The following is a 24624-nucleotide window of genomic DNA, read 5'->3' as shown; positions in this document are numbered from 1 at the left end:
GGGTACAATACTATATTCTCTCTAATAATTAACCACGCTATTATTAGAAACACTGGGTTTTCCTGACATCTATGTTGGGCTATTAATGGAGGCACCCTTCTCTCCTCCAGCCCTCCTTCCTGTAATAACCACCATTTCTGTCCACCACATTGCTCCCTGCAATAACTTGCATTGCTCTCCTCCACTCTTGACAGCCCATCTCTCTTCTTACCTCATCTCAAAGCTATGGTGCTGGGTCGATGCGGGGCCTCGAGGATCTGCAAATGCTTAAGGTCTTGACCATGCATGCATGCTTGGGACCTGAAGCACGCACAGATGCTCAAGGCCTGCAGTGGCCCAGCACCATAATATTGAGACAAAGTAAGAAGAGAGATCTGGTCATTGTTGGGGGGAGGGTGCTGGAGGGTTGAAGACAACAATGCCGAGGGGAGGGGGTTATTATTGGGGGAATCCTGATTTGGTCTGAAGACCAAATTTTCCCAGTGTTTTTGGGTTCTTAAGTGGGGGGAGGGGGGAGTTTATTAGAGCCCATACAGTACTCGCCAAAAATTTAACGAAATGAGATCAAACTCAGCATGAAAGAAAAACCAGTAAATACACAGGCCAACTTTAAAAATTGAAACAAATTGGACTGGGGTTCCAGATAAATACGCCCCCCTCAAAAAAAATGGCTCAGTGCATCTCTCTAGGAAAAAGCATTCCAGGTTCTATACTATAGAAACTGATTAAAATAAATCAATTAGAGAGCAGGGAAAGGCAGTTTAAAGAGGCAAACATCTCTACTCTTCCAAATCGTGTGACTGCCCCACCTACCCAGACTACTCTCACAACTGCTTCAGCATCCCACACACTGCCCTATCCCCCCCCCCCCCAAAAAAAAAAACTATACCCTACAGTTGCTGCTCCATCCTGCATTCTGCCTTTGCTATGTCTTCTGCAACTACCACCTCACAAAACTACCCCACTTCAAAATACTTGCCACCCTGCAAGTGCCCTTCCCCACAGATACACAGGTAGTGTAAATAGTTCCCTATCAGGTTTATTTTCGAAAGAGAAGGGCGCCCTTCTTTCGGAAGATGGGCATCCTTCTCCCAGGGTCGCCCAAATCGGCATAATCGAAAGCCGATTTTGGGCGTCTTCAACTGCTTTCCGTTGCGGGGATGACCAAAATTCACGGGGGCGTGTCGGAAGCATAGCGAAGGCGGGACTGGGGCATGCTTAATACATGGGCGTCCTCGGCCGATAATGGGAAAAAGAAGGGCGTCCCTGACGAACACGGCCAACTTTACTTGGTCCTTTTTTTTTTTTTTTTTAACGACCAAGCTCTAAATGACCAGATGACCACCGGAGAGAATAGGGGATGACCTCCCCTTACTCCCTCAGTGGTCACTAACCCCCTCCCACCCTAAAACAATTTTTAAATATTTTTTCCAGCTTCTATGCCAGCCTCAAATATCATACCCAGCTCCATGACAGCAGTATGCAGGTCCCTGGTGCAGTTTTACTGTTTACTGCAGTGCACTTCAGGCAGGCGGACCCAGGCCCATCCCCCCCTACCTGTTATAAATGTGGTGGTAAATGTGAGCCCTCCAAAATCCACCACAAACCCACTGTACCCACATCTAGGTGCCCCCCTTCATCCCTAAGGGCTATGGTAGTGGTGTACAGTTGTGAGGAGTGGGTTTTGGGGGGCTCAGCACACAAGGTAAGGGAGCTATGCACCTGGGAGCTTTTTCTGAAGTCCACTGCAGTGCCTCCTGAGGTGCCCGGTTGGTGTCCTGGCATGTCAGGGGGACCAGTGCACTATGAATGCTGGCTCCTCCCATGACCAAATGGTTTGGATTTGGTTGTTTCTGAGATGGGTGTCCTCGGTTTCCTTTATCGCCGAAAATCAGGAACGACCATCTCTAAGGTCAACCTAAATGTTAAGATTTGGGCGTCCCCGACCATATTATCGAAATGAAAGATGGCTGCCCATCTTCTTTCGATAATACGGGTTTCCCCACCCCTTCGCGGGGACGTCCTGCGAGGACATCCTCAGGAAAACTTGGGCGCCCCGTTCGATTATGCCCCTCCATGCCTTCATTTCATTTTCTTTGTTAATGCTCTTCATTGTTGGTTTAATCATGAATTGATAATGAATGTGACTGTTAGAAAATTAATATCGGAGAGGTCCATCCAGGCTGCCTATCATCTGCTCTGTTATTTTACATGTTTATCTCCCACAAACACTGAACTGACAAAAACACTCCTTCCAAATCTTTTCCCATCAGACATCCCTTCCAGATGACACCCTCTGCCACAGCAATCACCCTTCTGCATTACATACTCCACTCCTGAACCCTCCTTCCACCAGATAATAGAAAACAGAGCACGAGATTACAATATATATATATATATATATATATATATATATATATATATTAGATCAGACCCCCCCCCCCCCTTTCTGAGATTACAAAACAAGCCCCTGGGGTCAGAGCTCTCCCGAGACAAAAAAAAACCCTGATCTGATGCCTCCCCCCACAAGACAAAGACAGAGACCTCTTTCATTAAGGCCCCCCTCTAGAAATCCCCCATCATGGCAAACCCCATCCCAGCACTTGATGCCCCTTACCCCATTCCCCTGGGCAGCTCCAGACTTCCACCCACCCCTCGGGTGCAGCTTGAGAATAGCACCCCCCCCCTCTACTCCCATCCCATCTGTCTCCAGCCTTCAGAATGACACCGATGAACCCTTGCCAGTTTATGAATCTCAAAAATCACAAATAGGGCTTCTAAAATAATCACTTACCATTTAAGGATTTTCCTGACTTTTTGTTTACTATAGTAAAAATAGGAGTCAAACCATGTACTGCAGACCAGTGTTTCCCAACTCTTCAAGCCAAGTACCTCCCCTAAGTCGAACAAATTTCAACTGAGTACCACCGAGTTCTGACCAACAGAGATTTTGAAATGGACATTTTATTATTAAGTAATTAAATAATTTGGCAACATGTATAACAAATACAGGTCAATGCAACTGGCATACAGAACAAAAGACAGCTGGCACGATCTGTTATATTTCGGTCTCATATAAACTGCTGGCCCCTTGACAGGTAGCGTGTTGTTCTTACAAATTAAGCAATAATGAACAATAAGACAGGGCCTAGTTATAAAAACAGGCGAAAAAGTAATCCACAAAAGCTGCCCTTCGTGACCAATTCAGTTTCATTTTTTTGTCTGAGAAAATGAAACAAGAAATTTAATTGGTCACTAGGGGCAAGTTCTCCACTTTTGTGAAGTACTTTCATTTTTTTTCTAGATAAATAGGCCCCAATAAACCAAAGCACCTTTCTATGCCTAGGTGCTAACATTTCAAAATGACTGAGGGTGCTGAGCACAATATAAATTAACCCTCACTGCATACAGATGAAGGACCTTGTTCAATATTGGGAGTGCTCAGCACCCACAGAGTTGGATCCTATGTTTCTATGCACATACAAAATGAAACTAAAAATAAATTGCACATAGAAGTAGCATACAAGGAATGCAACCACAGTCACTTAAACTCAAAGTGTGGACTCTTAGAACACAGTGAAATATGGGCACGCATGCTCGCTTTTACAGTTTTAATGGGCCACAAGCTTTTTAGGATGAAATATGCACTCTGTTTCAGTGTAGATTCCCACAATCAGATCACTTTCTGGACACAAGCGGTTTCTCATTTTAGCTTTGAGAACTGTTAAATGAGAGAAGCTGCTTTCAAATGAGTACATTTGAGCAGAAGAAATTCTATAGAGCCATTTTTGTTAGCTGTGGGAATTCCCTTTTCAGTGTCTACTAAAATACTGCAATATTTCCCAGGTCCTCATTGTACAGCGTTTCAGATAGAAGGCCCCAGAGTAACCAGACGCAGCAATTGAATTAAAGCAGACTAAAAAAAAAAAAAAAAAGTTTTTATAGATGATGCCCATGCCTCCATAGAGATCTGCAGCCAGTCTTCCCTCCCTCACTTTCTCTCACACACACATTCCACCTGCCCTCAGCAGTCTGCTCATCTCTCTCTTTCAAATATCCAGCACCTCTTCCCCTTTCTTCCCTTCCCCAAGTCTGGTCTCTCTCTGTCCTCTTCCCCCAATCTGGTCTCTCTCTGTCTTTCTCACCTTCTTCCCCCTCATCCAGCAGCACCTCTCCCTCTCTCACAGGTCATGCAGCACTTTTCCCTTCCCCCCCCTCCCCCACCGATCCAAGTCCAGTAGCACCTCTCCCTCTTACCTCCCCCAGGTCCAGCAGCATCTTTCCCTTTCCTCCCCCCCTCTGAGTCCAGCAGTTCTCCCTTTCCATCAACCTTTCTGGAACCTCCCTTGCCTTGATCACTACCAGTAAGGACAGAACAGCTATTCAAACAGGCAGCCTGGAGACCTTTGCTAGGCTGCACTCCATCTCTGCAGAAGCAGAAAGTTGCATCACAGGAGGTAGGGCACGGCCTAGGGAAGGCCTGAGGTTGCCTGCTTGAATCGCTGTGCTGCCTTAACTGGCAGCGATCAAGGCAAGTGTGAACAGTCCATGGGAAGGAGTATGGAAAGGGAAAGCTCATGAACCTGGAGGGAGGAAGGAGAGAGGGAGAGATGCTTGTACTTGACTCTGAAGAGGCCCTGATGCCAACAGCCTGGGAATGCTTATTACATGGATGTGGGTGGTACTACGAGGGAGCCGTATACCCCTGGCTAATGTTTTATATACTATTTGGGGTACATGCACTATGTGTTGGAAACCCGTACTGCAGACAAACATGTTTAACCGCAGAATACCTTTTGGGTCTAAAGTGTGAGGTGCAGCCAAGTGGCACAATGCACTTGGTATGACAAATCTCATTACCAAAGTAGGATGCATGGTTAAAAACAAGTTTAGCCTTCTTATAAGCAAGTTCAAAAAGTGGCTCTAATTTTCCAAGCTGTTTTATCAGAATAATTAAAATTAAGATGGGCAAACTTGACTCTAAGTAGACTGTCTCTTCAGAAGAACAATCAAAACAAAACAGTCACATGTAGAATCTGTATGGTGACACTTCCACAGTTCTCTCACTTGGAAATGATGACAGTTATTTTCACCATTCTGAAAAGCAGTGGTGATCAATGGCCATATTAAAAGAATTTGTACAGTTGTAAATTAATTTCCTTTAATGTAAATTCTATATCTTATATCAAATCATGAGAAAATATTAAGAAAATCTTGCAATCACTTCTACAGGTGTTGATTTTCCATGCCATCACTGTCAGATACTGACCTTCATGTTTCACAGTCACCCAGCTAAGTAAGTAGTTGCTGGTTTGTTGAAGTAGGACATTGTTGTCTCCCTCATATGTGCAGTTTGGGTCATTGTCATTTCGGATTTCTCCCAAACGATTCACTTGATTAAAAAAAAAAAAAAAGATAATTGACATATTTGCAAGAAATGCTATAAAACTACTAGTTGCTGTATCCAAAGACAACATAATCTGCTGCTATCAAAGGATTCTGACTAAACGCACTTATGGTGCAAATACAACCATTACATTAGAAAAGCCTGTTTTCACTTAGTTTGATAAATTAACTTTAGTATGATTAACTGGTGCTGGAGCTTAGCAATGGCATTCTAGCTCTTCCAGTGCAATAATTCATTAGGTGCTCCAGTGAAATCTGGCACATGCATCACAAGAAGAATGCAATCCAATCACTTTCCTCAGCATAAGTTCACCGTTCAAATCTGCTACTTGGGATTCAGTGTGTTTTGGCCTCAATGTTCTGCACATTCAATACAGGAAATTTGTGTTTCATTCGCCTGTCACTGGAGCTAGCTAGGGCGACACATTACTGAATTGGCAGGTTCATACCTTGGGAAATGGCTGTACCTTCAAGGATGAATCCTGTTGTATTTATGAAGCAATGAAGAGATCAGACTTATAGGAGATGCCAATCTCATATCTTAAACCAGCAAGAGGATCGTAACTGAGTAAATATTGATGTCACCAATATTTCCATAATGTAACACTTAACACTGAGGCTCCCAGTACAGCCAGTCCTTTTAAGGTACCAAATTTTAACACAATCCAGGGCAAGTCAAAGTCAATTATTCAGTGTTAATTTTCCAAGATTATAGTAGTTGAATCTTGTTTACCGAGACTTTATTGATTCTTAACATGGCATATTGAGTGAAAAAGGATGATTACCACCACTCCAGGTGCATTACCATTTCTATTAGCCCAAATGAGAACAAATAGATCTTTATTAATTGCTTTTTGTGGTTGTACCAATGCAAATATTTTCCAGCACAAAGAAGATGATTAATGCAGTTTTACAGGGTTCAATGTGCTAAAGTTTCCGGGCCACAAGAAGGTAGAAATTACCAAAATATACATTCAACAAAATGTCAATAAAATATAATTTAGTGCTATGACACTTCCAATATGTCATGTGTCGTCCCAACCACTGGAAGTCATAGATCCTCTATGTTATGTTGTCATTATCTGCCAAGAAGGCAGAAACCATGTACAGTGGAGGTGCACCGATTTCCTACAAAAAGTAGCCAGGTCAAGGAGATGGTAGTAGGACAAGTAGGCTCTATCCAAACACAAGGGAGACGTATGAGTTTCCAAATCTTTATTGAGGATCAAACGACTCAACAACTGTCGTGTTTCCGCACTGATGAGCCTGCGTCAGGAGTCTTATAACGTGATAACCTGGCATTTCCTTGTTACAAGATGTAATTACAAGGAACAATGCACAATTAAAAATCCCAAGAATTGCAATATGCGCGGAGTCTAACAAGTAGTGTTGAGTCATTTGATTATTCATCAATAAAGATTTGGAAACTCGTACGTCTCCCTTGTGTTTGGATAGAGCCTACTTGTCCTACTCCCTTCTCCTTGATCACTTGCCAGACATGTTTACTATGATACTGTTTCTCAGTTAACAAAATTATGGTCATGCCATCTCCAAAAAAGCTTCTTTCTACTTTATCATTTCAAGAAAAGGCTAGAGGGCTAATAATGAGATGGAACTCAAAATGGAAATGTTGAACTATTTATATTTTGCTCACACCCTTTCAATAATAGCTCAAGGTGAGTTTCAGCACCATATTCACTTAAACAATTAAAGAATTGTACATTTTGGCTTCATTTGAACCTAGGGAACACAATGACAATGCACATTTCTTTGTTACAAAGGAAATAAAAAGCTATTTGACACTGTAGCACAGAAGTTGAGATCTTTCAGCAAATCTGGTTCAGCTATTGCTATTGTTATCACAGGGCTAATGTTGTGGAATAATATGCCAGGAACCTTGTGTTTATGTCGTGAGGTGAGACAGTTTAGAAAAAGCTTCTTTGTTAAAATGTTTTGCTGAGATTTTTGCTTTTGTGAGAGATGTAGAGGAAAGTGCAGGTTGTATTTTTGTTATATCTTATTGTGTAATCTGCTTAGCTTTTAGGCAGAATAGAACATTTTAAATAAATAATAATGATTTGTACAGCACAGATCAGACATGAGCAGCAATGGTTCTATCTGAACTGGAATTAAAAACATAGGAGACAATCCCTAATCTATTTGCATTGTTGAATTTATATTTTTTCTGTATTGAATGAATTTGCTATATCTAAATACAGAATTCTGTATTTAGATATAGAAAATTTGCTTTACACACTCAAAAACACCGACTGCTAGGGTGATGCTTTATATACCTGGATAGCTTGATAAAAGCGTGAATGGACTGATTTAAGTCTGACTGTAATCAAGAGCAATCATACCGTCTAGTGTCCCAACAAGGGTTAAGGGGTGCTTTACTAAGCTGCATTAGGTGCTAATGTGTGCCTAATGCGGGACATGCTAAAGCACTCTGAGCTAGCGCACACACATGCCAAAACTATCTAACTGGTAATTATTTTTTTGGAATTTATTTTTTGAGGGGGCATGTCAGGGGCGGAGTGGCATTCCTGCCCCAACCAACTAGCATATCTATATTACCATGCACTAACTGGTTAGCACACAGTTAACGCGGGAGCCCTTACTGCCACATAAATAGGTGATGGACAGTGCTCATGTGGTAATTCTTTAAAATGGGTGTGTACTGATGGTAACTTTAGCACATAGCCATTAATGAAAATAGGAAAAAGGCTTTTTTATGGATGCAGTAAAAATAGCTTTAGCATATGGGAAAGACCCACATTTGTTCTCTCTAAGCTGAGTGGGAGTCCTCCACCTACAGTCATGCCAGTAGGGGGTGCTGTTTCACTATCACATTTTCAATAGTAATGGACGGAAAAGCTCTGCAGAACTCCAGAGGACCTACCTGTCCCTAGCAGGGGAGTAGACAGGTGGGGCCACAGGGGCATAGTGCTCAGTTTTACTTAAAAGGAACGTGCAGGACGTCAGGAGGAAGAAAGCACAGATCAGCGAACATGGTACGCCTGCACATTCCTTTAAGTGAAACTGTGCATGCTCAGTTTCACTTAAAAGAACCTGCAGGATGTCAGGACTCAAGAAAGCAGCACAGATCAGTGAACACGGCATGCCGGAGACCAGTGCTGAAGAAGGTACCTGGCGGCGGCGGGGGGGGGGGGGGGGGGGGGGGAATTCGGTCAGAAGTGGTGAGGAAGGCAGGCTAAAATGTGTCCCCTCCACTTTGGGCTCTGGATCCCCCTCCCGCCGAGGTCTGACTACCCCCCTGGTCCCTAGAGATTGAAAACTTGAAGCACCATCCCCTACTAGCAGCAATGTAGTTGGAGAACTCCCGCTCAGCTTAAAGGGAACAATGGTGTAGGGGTGCACAAAGGCCAACTCTTATTGCAGTTAAGTAAAAAGGACCCCTAAGTGATTTATGACACTTACTGGCTAAGAAGCCATGTCCCCCGCAAGCTTCTCGACATTCTTGAGCCCCGTGCTGTGCTGTCCAGCTAGCAAGTGGTTTACTAGCACATGACAATGCATGTATTTCTCTCCCAAGTTCAGCCTTTGCAGAAAAAGAGATTAGTAAAACTTTTAAATATAATGTTTCCTTTCATCAAAATGACCCTGCCACATCTGCACACTATAAATGCAGTCACTGATAACAAAAATACTGTACGTGACTATGTACGAAATTGTTTAAATACTGCATTAAACAAATTATAGTAGCAATCTATTTTGTGTTTCAGCACATGAATAATTTGGTGGTTTCTGGAATGTTGTGGCCAGAAATGGTTGCATACTTTAAACTGAATGTCAACATTCTATTAATTGTTTGGTATCAATTTCCTTAAAAACTTCAAGAATCCTACCTCAGAGAAGCTTCGGCATATGTGTACACGTGAAAGTGCAGAAGCAAGACATACCAAAAACAACAAGGGAAAAAAAACCTTTCAGCTATAAATCAATTGTCTATGACACATACATAGATGCAGAAGGTAAAGCATAACTCAAAAATAACCATTTGTGATACTGATCATTTTTTAAAATGTTTTGATATCTATTATTAAAAGGAGGAAAAAACCTCAGTCACGAGCGTACAGTTGCTGTTCATGCCACGACTAAGTTTTAACTCTTTAAACGTGGCCTTATTTGACTCACTGGCCAAAACCCTCCATATATTGATCACAACTTTACCCTTTTTCTTCTTTATTTAAACTTGTAATTCCTCATTCAGTAATCCTTTTGTGTCAATTTAGTGCAATCCATTACAAACTGTTACAGAATATCTGTCTCAAAAAACTGAGCACTTGCCTTTATTTAACTGAAGGGTGAAGTTGCAATCAGCATATGAAAGAGTGGAGTCAAATAACAGCCACCCTTATAGAGAGCCATAACTAAGTTTTGACATGAACAACAACTGTATGCCGTTAACTACTGATATTTTTCCCTTCATTTTAATAATAAATATTAAAAATAACAATAAAAGGGAAAGGGACTGATATACTGCCTTTCTGTAGTTTTTACAACTACATTCAAAGTGGTTTACATATTATATAAAGGTACTTATTTGTACCTGGGGCAATTGAGGGTTAAGTGACTTGCCCAGAGTCACAAGGAACTGCAGTGGGAATCAAACCCAGTTCCCCAGGATCAATAAAATAAATAAAATAAAAATAAAAGTTACAATCAGTATCACAAATAGCTATTTTTTTTTTTAGTTAAGCTCTCCAAACTGCACAAGCAACCTTACCGCTGACTGGTTCAGTGGGTTTATGGTGGTACTGTGTACTACAATGCAAAAAATCCATAGTTTAACTTCTGAATTGGACCTTTCACAACATGGGTTGTCTGAAGCTGGCAATGATGCATAGCCCTCAGTGGAATACTAATCATGGCCCAACACCAATAGCTAAGAAAACACAGCGAAGGTGACGCGCGCGCACACACACACACAGGAGCTAGATGATGTATAGATCATACAAAGATTTTATTCAGACACCCAATGGACTTGACACGAATTGTGTCTCTTCAGCACGGATGTGTAAGCTCTCTTGAGCAGGGACTGTCCTTCCCCCATGTTTTAACTTGTACAGCGCTGCGTAACCCTTGTAGCGCTATAGAAATGCTAAGTAGTAGTAGTAGTATGTGTTCAACACTCTAGCTCTCATATAGCACCAGATTTTAACGCACCATTAAACATGCAGTATCATCGCTCAAGCTATCACAGCAATAGCAGCTTCTGGTGGATTGATTTAGAACTCCCAAAAAAGGCTCTAGAGGAAACCCTGATGCATGCTGAAAACTGTTTAAATCTAAGAATGAGAGAAAGGAGATGCTATTAAATACAGAGTGCACCCTACAAGCTGAGAGTTCTTCATGGTCTCTGCCTAAATCAAGGTTCCCTCTTATGCCCCCCACTAGAAACTTCCACTCATCCTGAAGGAACTCCCCTAATGGCAACTCCTCCCTCACCTGGAAGTGTCTCCTCCCCACAGATGATCTCCCAAGGCAGTAACCCCTCCCCTTACAAAAATATGACCATTAGCAGTAGTACTACGAGAGTAACGCTAGGGGTCTCTGCTGCCATTTTGGATAAAGGCACCAGTGAGGGAGGGCAAGACAGGATCATTTCTGCCTAGACCACCAGATACCGGGGATTTTGACTAAGGTAGCCTGGGGGTGCCTTCAGGGAGGCTGGGGAGGCCTCGGAGGGGGTCTTGAGCTAGAGGGGAGTCTAGTTTGGGCAGCACAAGAAGGGACCTTGATTTGGAGGGAGCCCAAGAAGGGCATTCAGCCTGGGAGGGCATTCTGACCACCGCTAATGCTGAGGAGTGCAGGCCCTTTGACATGTGGCCCGATGCTCTGGGCAGTGAAATAATGCTGCTTCCAAGATGGTTTGTAAGGAGTGTTGTTCTTCTTCTACCACGGGTATCAACCTTTGGTACCGAGATACCACAGATTTGTGACTCCCATGGTTAAATAAGGGTGGGATAGAAGCCCATCTTTCACCACACCTTAACTCCCCTCCCCATAATTGGAACATTTTAGAAAAGTCTTAGAATGGTTACCTTTTTTTTCTCACAGGATTGGTACATCATATTTAATTTTTATATTCAAAATATGGTGTTAACTTGATACTTGTAGTAATATATGCACTGTATGTATTCCAGCATATTTGTGGAAAGGTGAGAGGAGGCTGCCTTTATGTGCCTCCATTGTGATTAACTTTCCTTTTAAGAGTTTACTATGTTAAATGTGTTTTATAAACCACCTCACTTCCATTTTTTCTTAATTCATAAAAGTTAATGTAGTTACACAGTAGCTCTTAGGACATGGTGTGATCAGGTGCCAGGGTCTTTTTCGTAGACTTTCATGTAGTTAGGGCTTAATCTTCTGTGCGCATTCTTTATTTATTTTTTTCTTGATAATTTCTGGTTTCTAGGGTTTCTATTTTTTCCCCTTCTTTTATTTCTTTGGGGGGTTTTTTGTGAACGTTTGAAATCTATTTGATTGATGTTTTGTATTTTTTCCTTTCTGATTTTGTTACCGCAATGCATTTCTTTTCTTTGTCAAGAAATGTCTTGATGTTTATTGAAATTATGAAATGTAAGTATATAAAACTTATGCAAACTAGAAAACTATAAGGCACACTTTTGGAATACATCCAAATCAAGATGTTCGCAATTTCAGTGATATTTTATAAGGCTCTGCAAAATATGGAGCTTTTTGTAAAATACATTTAAGGACGTGCAGGACCACAAATGCATTTGCTGGCATGTATAGCAAAAGAGTAGTCATTTGTCAAATACAGCAAGATTAATTCTATGTGGACTGTTGACATTTATACATGGAAGAAGGGAGTTTGCAACTTCCACATAGAAGTACTAACATTTCAACATAATGAGCCCATTTTAGAAACGTATACATATAAAAGTGTTGCCAAATAACTAGTGAGAATACATTTTTTTAAAAATTGAATGTGGAAAGAAGAAAAAAAAAACCCCAGGACATTAAGGGGCCCTTTTACCAAGGTGCTGTAAAAAGGGTACTGCGATAGTGGTGGCGGCCATTTTTGCCGCACACCAGGGTCCTTTTTACCACAGTGGGTAAAAAGCCCGACAAAATACATGGCCATGCAGTAAGCTTGCACTTACCGCTGACCATGTGGGAGGGAGGGGCACTTACCGCCACCCATTGAGGTGTCGATAAGGGCTCCTGTGCTAACCCTGTGGTATATTTTTTAAAATCCAGCAGTGCCGGAAATGGTGTGCGCTGGAGGTGGAACTTCTGCCGGTGGCCACGTTGGGCTGCTGTTAGTTCTGGGTTGCCATCCAGCAACCCTTTAGTAAAAGGATCCCTAAGTGTTGTATGAAAGAGGATATAACCACAGCTATCCCTGACAAGGAAGCTAAGATAATAATAGTGAAAAGACAAATGCAAACACCCCGTCCCTTTAAGAGGAAAAAGGGAGATTTAGAGAATAGGGATAGATGACTCCAACAAATGAAAGGAGCAGTACCTGACATACCCTGGGATGTCAGCCTGATTTAAAAGCATTTATCTCCCACCTCATAAGAGGAAAGAGTGTGGCTTTTGTCTGCAGAGAGACATCACCCCAGCCCACAGAAGTCTAACAGGGTCTCGGTTCCCCACCCTCCGCCCTGGAAATGAGGAGCCTGCTTTATGGAAGTCAGAAAATAGGGGCTAACTGTCTTTAGAAAGGAAAGGGATAGTTTTGAACTTTTCCTCAGCTTCCTTTAAATGTTTTTTTTATTACCACTGTGGCTGGCCTGTATGCAGTGAAGGGGGGAGAGGTAGAAAAGAAAGCAACTTTTGTTAAAGTGGGTGAGTCATTGCCTAGACCCTCTGCCCTCATACTGGTGAAGGCAGCTAGTCTTAAAGCATGGGGTTAATACTTTTGAATTTGAAAAAGGAAGATTCTGCTGTTTGTTTTGATTTCTATAGCCTGCACATAGGACTAAAAGCTGAACTAATATACAAATATTGGAATGCTAGAGCCCCGCCTTTGCCTATCCCTGTGGTGGACAGGATCTGTTTAGAGGGCAAAGCATGCCAGAGGAAAAAGTGGCTGTTTAATTATGAGTAAGCAGTCTGAAGGACATGTTATAAAGAATGTGTGATTTTTTTTCCTGAACATTATTTCTTTTGATAAACTTTTGGGTTTCTAGGAGAGTTGTGCTGGTTCCAGAATTCTGAATTTCAATTTATAAGCCTTGGAACTGAGCTGGGAAAAGTCCTCCTATTCCAGCAAGGGAGGATCCATTGTTGAACTGACTACAGGACTAAAGCTAGATTCAATGCTGTAACATGCCTCCAAGCCATGCCCAGCAGACCTTACATGACTTAAGATGAAATGTTCCTTTCATCCCTTGTGTAAAGCCCTGGCTAAAATGTGAACGCCAAAAAAAAAATCTATTTTTCTCTGAGTTGATGGGAAATACACATCAATTTTTGGCCCACTCAAAAACCCACATTCACACCATACCCCCTTGAAACTGGGGATCTACACATATACATAGAGGCTTTCTGAAACAGCTGTTTACATGTGTACACAATCTAAACATGTAAATGCTGCAATTTCTACATACAGATGCTTCTAAAATGATCTCCAGTGCCTGTTCTTTGACAATAATCACCTAACCAAATACCATTTTGCAAATAGCTGTTGTAGCTATATATTCGTCTTTACCAATTTAACGTGCTCCATCAGAAGAGCACTTACATATCAGAGCTACTCCAAAATGCTGCAACACATTTGTTAGAGAGTGGTGAGAATTGGGAAAAGGGAAAGTTGAATAATGTGAATGCATGATCTGCTATCCTAAAAAGACCCAAGGGTGAAGCAACAAAATGGAATGAAATTCAACACGGAGAAGTATACTACAGGCAGGTAGTCAAGTTACACAGCTGACAGGTAAGACATTCTTAGCTACAGCAGTATAAGCAGTGGCAACCAGGCAGACAGGTGAGCTAAATGGCCCTTATCTGGCAACACCTACTCTGACCGATATTCAGCCCATGGGAGGCAGGCTCGCTAAGTGCTGCGATTGGTGCTGAGCCCGGATATTCAATGCCAGGCGTTGAATATCCAGGGTTTTTTCCCCCAACCAGTTATAAGTTTATAGCAGCCAAAGAGAAGACTACTATTTCGGTGGTTCAATTTGGCCACTAAAAACTTAGCCAGTGAAGCGCTGAACCTTCACAGCTAGCCAGTTATATCGCGCAATATAACCGTTAACCCCCAGATTCTCTATAATGCTCCTCTAGATCCGCGTCAAAATTCAAGCATATTCTGCAACAACACGCTTAACTTCTTAACAAGCCAATCAACATATATTCAACAAGCAATAAGCACTAATTGGCAATACTTAGAATTTACGTGCAGTGGCGTAGGCGGTCCGCCCCGGGTGCATGCCGCTGGGGGGTCCCTGCTCCCTCTGCCCCGGAACAGGTTACTTCCTGTTCCGGGGCAGAGAGAGCAGGGAACCAGCGGAGCCTATGCAGCTCCCAGCGACATGCACTCGGGGTGGTTCGGCCCTCCCACCCATCCGTTGCCGCTTTCCCTCGTAAGTACATGCTCCGGGGGGGGGGAGGGGGTACGCAGCAGCGACCCTCCCCGGTGTCAGCTGACCTCGCTACAGCACTGTTTACGTGCATAATTCGCTAAGCGTATTCTATAGCGCAGTGTGCCTAACTTCTAATGCACGCAGTCAAAAAGGGGTGTGGTTATGGGTGGGGAAATGGGCATTACAAAATTTATGCACATAGTTATGGAATATAGCCCCGTGCTCCTAAATCTATGTGCCAGGATTTACACCATGTTTTCGTTGGTGTAAATGGATGTGACGTTTTAGGCACTGGAATATCAACTAAGCGTATGCTATATACCACGCCTAAATCTTGGCACCGCTTATAGAGTATGCTTAGACAAAAATGTTTTCCCGTGTGGATTTTTTTTAGGCACAGAAAGACAAAGCGGGGTTCACACTCTCCACAGCAATCAAACACAACAAAAATAGGGTGAAGAGGGCCCTCTCCACCCTATTTTTGTTGTGTTTGATTTTTTTTAGGCGCCATATATAGAATCTGGCCCTAATTGCTAATATTCAGCGGAGATAACCGGCTATCTTGAGCTGAATGTTAGCACTTAGCCAATTAAGTGCTATTTAACCAGCCAGGAACCGTTCTTGGCTGGTTAAATAGTGCTGAATATCGGCCAGACTGTTATTATATACCAAATAGGGCACTCAAAATGCATCAGAATCATTCAAGTGTCAACACTGCCTCATATATATGCTCCAACCCAGAATTCTGAAAGGGATATCTCTAGGAGAAGGTGGAGAGTAGCTAATCTTCTAGTTCTAACTAAAGTATAAAACATATCATGCATCTAACTTCCCCTACCTGGGATCCCAACTCTGGAATGCTCTACCCAGATACATTCGATCAACTAGTGAATACCTTCCCTTTAGGAAACTATTGGAAACCCATCTATTCAAACAGATTTACCCAAATGACGACCTACCATAAGCAAACATAAGCAACCCATCCATTTACCGGTTCATCTAATTATTAACAACGACTCAGAAATTACCTCCTACCAATCTTCTTACCCTCCATGCTCTTCCCCTACCTCTTCTTCATCGCTCTACTTCCTTACCTATCCCTATCCTTTCTCTCATACCTCTTTTATCCCATTTACCCTTGTTCATTTGTCCTACCACATACCTCCTTTGTTGATTCAGATACTACAGATTGTGTTCTCTTGTTACTATGTAAGCCGCATTGAGCGGGAAAGTGCAGGATACAAATGTAATAAATAAATAGTCAATGAGGGCTCTCTTTGATGAAGGCCCCCCCTTTTTTATTAAAAAAATAGATATGTGACAGTAGGAATCTTATTAGGGCTAGCAGTTCATCACACGAGATATAACAGCTTTCTGATAACTTTCTAATTCTACTGCTCTGAGCTAGAACAATTTGTAATCTAGAGATGAAGGAACTCTCTCATGCATTAAGCTAGGTGGGCAAAATGGAATGTCACATTGAAGACATGTTTGCAAGTTAAATATCCAAAGATGGTATTGACTGAAGCCACACCTTCCTAAAAGGCTCTTTTACTAAAGATGCATAGGTGCCTATGCACATCCAATGCATGCCGATTTGGAAGTACAGCCTAGCTACCGTGTGCCCTGGGCGGTAATTCCATTTTTTACATGCATCCGATATGCGTGGCAGAAAATATTTTTCAGTTTTTACCGCGTGGTGCTAATTGGGCAGTAATCGGCAGTGTATGCTCACTGATGATTATCGCCTGGTTAATGTGCGAGAACGTACCACTAAGTCAATGGGTGGCAGGCCCAAAACGGACATGCGTCAATTTTTATTTTGCCGCACGTCCATTTTCAGCCAAAAGGCCTTTTTTGCAGGCACGCTGAAAAATGGACCTGCACGTGTCTAATACACGTGCCTACAACAGCGCAGGACTCCTAAATGTTCCAAGACTGCCGTGAGCATTTTGTGTTTAATTGTTCTTGTTTCCTTATATTTTTTGAAGTTTTATCTACAGACATGATGTTCAATGCATGGGGAAGGTGAGAGTTTTCCTCTCTGAAGCCTTATCTCCAGGGTAGGCACCCATAAGCAGATTAGTAATCCACGGACTGAAAAGCCCAGGATTGATGATGGGAAGCAGAGGTCATTCCAGGGTAGGTACTCTGGGGCAGCATAAAAGTTGGATGCTTCATTACACCCTCCCCTCATAAACCATACCCGATCCAGGGCTAAGAAAGACAGCAAACTGTCATCAGCTCTGAGATGGCCAAAATGATGCAAAAAGTGCATCTGGTGGAGTGGAGGAAGGGACAGTAAGCATAATGGATACTTATGTTTTAGAACTAGATAAAATGTGCTCACACTGTATTTGAGATGAGGATGTTACTTCTTGTACAAGAAAGTGGTTTTTTTTTCTTTTTCTGATGTTCATTGTATAAACCAGAGGAGAGAAGATAGTTTCTTTTGTTGCATCGGGAGGTTTTGGCTGCTATTTTCATGTAGAACTCCCCCTGTTTACTAAGCCGTATTAGTAAACAAGGGTGGTAAATATGTGAGTATGTTATATCTTCTAAGACTACAATTATGAAGTTTGCTTAATGTTAGGAAATCGCTTGATAAATTGGTAGTGTCCAGTTCACATGGGTGAGTCAACATTCTTAGGTAGAGTTATAAGTGAGTATTTTTACACATTTTATAAAATTATACGTATTTTAGCAATCACTTCTTACTTAATCTGTCAAATTGTTTTTTGACTGTGCAAACATAAAATATTACAAAATAATCTTACCTGTCTTGCACTCTTATCTTTGAACAATAAACCTACGTGAAATTCTACAAAATTCATGAACAGGGACTTGGAAAAATGATCCAAGGCATATGCAGCAGCCAAGTAAGGAATCAAGCGCCATTGCTGGAATAAAAAAAGTTAATATGCTATAAATTTACATAAAGACCAATAAATTGCAAAAACCAAACAAATCCCAAGAAAACAAAAAACAGACAGACAAAACCCTTAAAAATTTCCTTGGAACACTTACAAGCTTTCTAGGAAAGAACACCATATCAAAATTCATTGACTTAGAGGATGTTGTTTCTCTTTCATAATCTGTGGGTAATATCTAACACGCATCCTTATATTTTTCATGACATTTGATGCATTTGCTTTCATATGTTTGATCCTCTACGGATAACCCAACTCCATTAGGGGCCCTTTTACTAAGCTGGGTAAGCGCTAGAACATGCTTACCACAGGTTAGAAGGGTTTACTGCAAGACACGCTCAGCCATCCTGCAGTAAGATCCAAATCTGCATGTGCAAACTGCAAGCTAAATAACATATATATATATATATATATATATATATATATATATATATTATATACACACACTTTTTTTTTTTCATTGAGGAGGCATGTATGGGGCAGAGAGTGGGTGTTTCTGTGCCCATCAGTTAATCCATATATATTACCACACACTAAATAAGTGCTTATACACTAATTTTTAATGGCCATGTGCTAACGACATTAGCGCATGGCTATTAGTTCAAACAGTGGACAATTGGCCATTTTGCAGCCATAGGAAGCGGCTCTGTGGGTGCTTGAGCACCCCCAATATTGCATATGTCCAGGGATGGGTTATTTCTACTGGGCTTAGCATTCCCAATAATTTTGGAAAGTTGGCTCCCATGTTTGCGGCTGTGGTAAAAATGGCCTTAGTGCACTTTTTACCACAGCTTAGTAAAAGAGCCCCTTACTTAATCTACTTAAAATATTTATTGACCACCTATCCTTAACGCCTCAGTTATCAGGAAGCATTTTTATTGTTCTGCATGCCGCAGGTTTTACAACCATTAGCTACTTTTGCTCAAGTCACTGTGCGCTAGAAGTATTGTTTCAGGGTCAAGAGAAACTGACCAAAGCATGGAGAAAATGTGTACAATATCACAGTATTATTCAATATTGGAGGGCATATCCATCCCTCAGCAGACTTCAACTTTCCAAGACTTCAACTTATCAATTGCTTAATGAAACTAAGTAATGTTTCCAGTGCTTACTCTGTATTCAGTCCTGTCTTTTGCAGCTCTGAGCAGCATATATCCTAACCTGAAATCTGTTCTTAGAAACTATAGAAGGGGAACATGCAATGCATGGCTTATGGAATTCTTCACAAACTCTCTGCATTTAAGTGCATGCGTGTATGTGCATTGGCAGGATGGGGATATTGTTGGGTGTGTGTGTACATGTTTGTGTGTGTCTGTGCAAGTATATGTATTGGTTGTGTGTGTGTGTGTGTGTGTGTTTTCTGTGTATCTGTGATCAGGACAGAAGATGAGAAGGGAAGGCCATTTGAAATTCCTTAATCACTATATTAGAGTGAATCTGTTTATGTATACTGCAGTGTTACCGGGAGCTTGTTTGCCCAGGCTTTTGGTGAGAAGAGTGACTGAAGGATTACTGATGTGTTGCTCACTGGGGGGGGGGGGAAAGGGGGGGGAGGGCACTGGTATTAGACAGTTAATCTATGTGTTATTACTTTTTTTGCCTTGTACCTCATTTCAAACTTTTTGGCAAGGTGAGCAACCAAACGTTAATAAGTTAATTAAATACAAACCTAATAAAACCTCCTAGTTCTCTGCCCACCACTCTAAACACTTGATCACTTCCTCTCAATAAAAGTAACACAATCAGGGCAAAAGCAAGCGATGTGTGGGCAATGCGGCCACACCGGGTACAAATGAGGCTGTGAGGCAGTGGTTGGGGCAGGAGCACTAGGAGGCGTGTCACACAAGGTACATTTCCAGCTCAGGATGTTGCTGCACAAGATACTGTAAATAAATCAGGAGATACATTTCAATAGAAAAATGTTATTACATTTATTTTGAAAACAAAACTAATTCACGCTCTACCTGCATTTGATATTCCAGCACTGGTATTTCTTCATCATCTCTAGGTCCAAATTGTCGCCGAGTTGCTGAGAAACGAATGGCTATGCAAATGGCAAGCTTCAAGTTGCACACCACAACATTTGTAATTGAGACCCGACCACTTGCTAAAGAGCCAAGAGAAGCTCCAAAACGCTGCTTGGGATCCTTAGGGATAAAGGCAACAGATGAACTAATATTCCCTACCAGACATTGCATTGATTTGGAAAGAATAATACAATGAAATAAATAAGGCATGATTGATATATCTAACTATTAGGTGTTACTATCAACAGAATTCAAAAGGATTGGATTTTACTGTTTATCCAATGTCCCAAACTGATATATATTGCTTACACAGCATTATACTTAGCAGCTAGTAGCAAACTACACAATTCAGTCCTGTGTATCAACATAGATGATAACCATTAAGAGAGTATATGGCTCAGTCATAGGTTTAACAAAGAAAATGAAATATACCTTTGAATCACTAAGAGTTAGCCCAGCAGGGGATGGGATATTGCAGAAGTGGGTGGGAAACCTGATGGGCAAAGCGTGTGCGTGTGTGTGTATATATATCTGTGTTTTGTTTGTGTCTGTTTGTCAGACTTGTGCACTTCTGTGTCTGTTGTGTATAATAAGTATTGCCACACTGGGACAGACAAAAGGCCTAGCTTCCTGTTTCCAACAGTGGCCAATCCAGGTCACAAATACCTGGCAAGATACCGAAAAAGTTCAATACATTATATGCTGCTTATCCCAGAAATAAGCAGTGGATTTTCCCCAAGTCAATTTTATAATGGTCTATGGACTTTTCCTTCAGGAAGACGTATGCATCTGTATTTTGTTATGCATATGTGTGTGTGCAGATGTTGTCTTTTTGTGCGAGTGTGCATGTTAGTGTGTGTTTATGCGTCTGCATTGTGTCTATGGACGTATTTTAACAATCACCTCTTACTTAAAATCTGTCAAGTTCTTCACTGTGTAAATTATTTATTTTGTTATTGAGTGTGTCTAACTGGGAGAGCAGAGAAGAGCGAGGCAGCTTCAAAGGAGTAAATCTGTAATTCTATGTCCAGTGTATCAAAGTTTTGGATTGCAGATGTTGGAACTGCTTCTCCCATAGAAATGCACTGGGCCATTTTTTTTTCTCTGGAGGAGGGGGCGGGGGGTGGATATGTCTCTGGAAACCCCAGCCTGAGCTGACCTGTATACAAACATGTTGTTTTTCACTATTTTCCCCTATAACATATTTGGTCTATTCTGCGAGTTATTTTTCCCCAAGAAAGTAGGAATGTGCATTTGTTAGTGCACCTTAAAGTAAAAAACAATTTTATAACCAGGTGCAAGCAATTAGTCTTGCCTTGTGCTTAAGTGCACAGATTTCCACCATTATAGCAAAAATGCACTATGCACTATTCTATAAGTTTTAAGTGCAAGGGCGGGGGGTGCAGAATTCTAAATAAGGATAAGCTAGATCCTTTGATGACTGCTTACCATTCATTTGGTTAAATTAGAAATATTTGAAGAGCTTTTGGCAATCTGCTAAATTGCAGCAATCAGCGACACCAAACTGACCCACTGGATGCTGGCATTATAAGCATGCTCTGTTCTTGCACACAAATTAAGCATACACAAAAACTGAGCACGCTCCTGATGCTGGTATCAGCAGCTCGACCTGATACTGCTGACTGATGCAATCTGGCAGTCACCCGGCAGCTCCAGGTTGTGTTCAGCTGGCAGGGCTTGGAGATCCCCACCAGCCACATGAATGGTGCTCTCGGTTGCAGAGTGGGGCTCGAGGCAAAACTGGCTTATCCAGGCCCTACCATGGCTATGCCACTGTTCTGCAGAAAGTCTACTTTCCACAGGACTATACACTTGTATCTGTGTTTTTATGTTGCAGATGCTGGAACTGACTCTCCCATATAAATGTATTGGGTATTTTTGAGGGACTTCATCATTTTTCCCAGAAACTGATCTTATTTGGCCCATTTTCAACTGTTTTTTCCCCTCCATATCACATTTGGTGCCATTCTATCAAATTTTCCAAGAATTATTTTGCCACAGTATAGACAAGTAGACATTCTCCACCCTTTATGTATAACTTCTTTCCGAGATTCTTCAGATTTGTGAATACAAATTGGAGTAATTGTCTTAAAACTGAATGTCACACTACATGCTCTGTTTCCTGAAGAGGATCAAGTGATATTCAAAAAGGGGCAATCCAATTAGCAAGACCCGCTAACTAAATCAGTCCTGGTGAGCACAATATTCAGCGACACTATCTGGACAGCGCAACTGAAAATTTCCTCCAATCGCCGCAGCACTATCTGAATTATGCCAGAGTAGTCCATGGGTGGACCTGGGGAGAAGCCAGCATTTATCTAGAAAGCCTTGATCTTCAGTGCTCTATCTAGATACATATCCGCATAACTTAGGATAGAAAAAAAAGTTGTTCTAAGTGTATGTGGATTGACTATCTGGATAGCAGCTGAATATCCCTACTATCTGGATAGCCACAGCACTACCACACACTACAAACATTCAGCAGCAGCCGCTGTCTGAACACTGCTTCTGAATATCTGTTGGTATTTATAAAAAAAACAAAAAAACAAACACTGACTGCCGTAGGCTCAATATTACTTCCCCCCCAAAGAATTTGCAATATAAGTTATACATTACAGTAACAGTGTAAATTGTGTGCAAGAGAACAGCATTTTCTTGTACAAAGAAAAAGTAGGATGAAGCAGGGCAAAAACTCTAATCTTTTGATATGATCAGTAGACTACAATTCATCCCACATATCAGGTCCTGTTCAAACTACTATACCTTAAATGAGCTGGTGTAATTCCCGGTAGGTGTGATATCTCCAGTGTGGTTTAGTAAATTTTCTTTAGGTATTCGAAGATTGTGAAATATGGCAAATCTGTTTTAAAAAAAAAAAAAAAAAGCAGATTTCAAGAAAACATTTAGAAACAAGGGACTAGAGTCAGTAAATGGCGCCCAAATTTGAGCATCAAAAACAATGAGCGGCAAGCGCTATTCTATAAATGGTGCTCTGAGTTTGGCATTGTTTATAGAATAGCGGACAGTGTAGTGATCTGTCTTTTCTTCCCATAGTGGTAATGTCACTAGTTTGATGAAGTTTAATATGTGCGTAATTCAAGACGTGTTTGGTAGAATTAAGAAGAGTCTGAGAAGGGATGTTATAGAATCTCAATGTGTATAAGCAAATAAAAAAAAAATCTTACCTATAAAAAAGGAAAAAGAAAAGAAAGGAAAATAATTAAATAATAATTAAAATACAAAGGAGGTTTTTTTTTAATGATGATAGAATGACTTGGATGCTTCTATGACTAGAAACAAGTCATTTACAGAATCAGTAAATGAGCATCTTTAGTGATAACAGGCTTTTCCTCCTTTAAATAAAATCATAAGAAACCGTGAGAGTGGATACACTTGGAGGTGTATTTTCAAAGCGCTTAGACTTACAAAGCTCTATAGGTTACTATGGAACTTTGTAAGTGCTTTGATAATGAGCCCCTTGGTGAAATGTGAATTTTCTACAGTTGACATTTGAGTATTGGTTACATTTATAGTAGAAAATTATCTCCAATTTTGTGGTTATACAATACAAACAATAGCACACTAGACAGCATGGAAGAACATTCAAACAACACAGGGGCCCTTTTACTAAGCTGTGTAGGCACCTACGTGCACCCAACGAATGCCAAATTGGAGTTACCACCTGGTTACCGCATGGCCCTTGCGGTAATTTCAATTTTGGCGCATGTCCGCTATGCGTGTCTGAAAAATATATTTTTTACTTTCTGGCACACGGCAGCTATGCACATAGACCATTACCACCCAGTTACCGTGCGAGACCGTACCGCTAGGTCAATGGCTTGCGGTAAGAGCTCAGACCCAAAATGGACGCGCAGCAATTTTCATTCTGCCGCACATCCATTTTCCGCAAAAAAAAAAAAAAAGAAAAAGGGCATTGTTTTGTAGGTGTGCTAAAAAATAATTCTTCATGCACCCAAAACATGCATCTACACTACCAAAGGCCATTTTTCAGCGCACCTTAGTAAAAGGACCCCACAGATATAATATGAATTCAGCATAATACCAATAAAAACACCTAAACATTCACATATTAGAACATTCAAATAACAGATATGATGCTAATTCTTTTCCTACAATATAGCTTACTAAGTAGCCGAGGGGTCAAGTGCCAATATATATAAAAAAAACAAAACTTAAACGGTTGTATATGTGTTTGGATATCAAGTGGTGCTTCGATGGCAACTCTGGCAGTATCAACTCAGGCCGGTGCTGGGTTGACTTGTACGGTACGAGTGCTGAATGTAGCAATCTGGTTTAGGGTGGGCTGGAGAGAGCTTTGATGGAAACACCAGTAATTTGGAACATGAGGACAGAGATGGGCAGACTTGTATGGTCTGTGTCCCGCAAATACTGGCCAGTATCCAACATCCCATTTCTAGGGAAACTTATAGAACAGTCTTATGTTCAACTTAATGACTGGCTAGAAGACAGAAACCGGCTAGATCCCATGTCAATCTGGATTCAGACCCGGTTATAGGACAGAAACGGTCCTCGTATCCCCACTAGATAATCTTCACAGAAACTGAGACAGGGGATTCGCCTTGGTGTTAGTACTGCTAGATTTCTCAGCAGCTTTCGACACTGTGGATCATG

The 24624-nt window shown here is 41.4% G+C and overlaps 1 protein-coding gene across 1 annotated transcript in view; it reads right to left on the bottom strand.

Moving 5' to 3' along the window:
* Positions 1 to 24624, bottom strand: part of ACOX3 (acyl-CoA oxidase 3, pristanoyl) — a 157192-nt gene that overhangs the window by 78802 nt on the left and 53766 nt on the right. Inside the window, exons 8-12 of the mRNA XM_030191148.1 lie at positions 22735 to 22831; positions 19888 to 20070; positions 17771 to 17893; positions 8848 to 8968; positions 5270 to 5392 (exon numbers count right to left, since the gene is read on the bottom strand). Of these exons, the coding sequence (XP_030047008.1) occupies positions 5270 to 5392; positions 8848 to 8968; positions 17771 to 17893; positions 19888 to 20070; positions 22735 to 22831 (647 nt within the window). The remainder of the gene's footprint in view (positions 1 to 5269; positions 5393 to 8847; positions 8969 to 17770; positions 17894 to 19887; positions 20071 to 22734; positions 22832 to 24624) is intronic.

The sequence above is a fragment of the Microcaecilia unicolor genome, chromosome 2 (assembly GCF_901765095.1).
Source record: "Microcaecilia unicolor chromosome 2, aMicUni1.1, whole genome shotgun sequence".
Lineage (NCBI taxonomy): Eukaryota > Metazoa > Chordata > Amphibia > Gymnophiona > Siphonopidae > Microcaecilia > Microcaecilia unicolor.
This window is presented reverse-complemented; position numbering and strand designations above follow the sequence as displayed.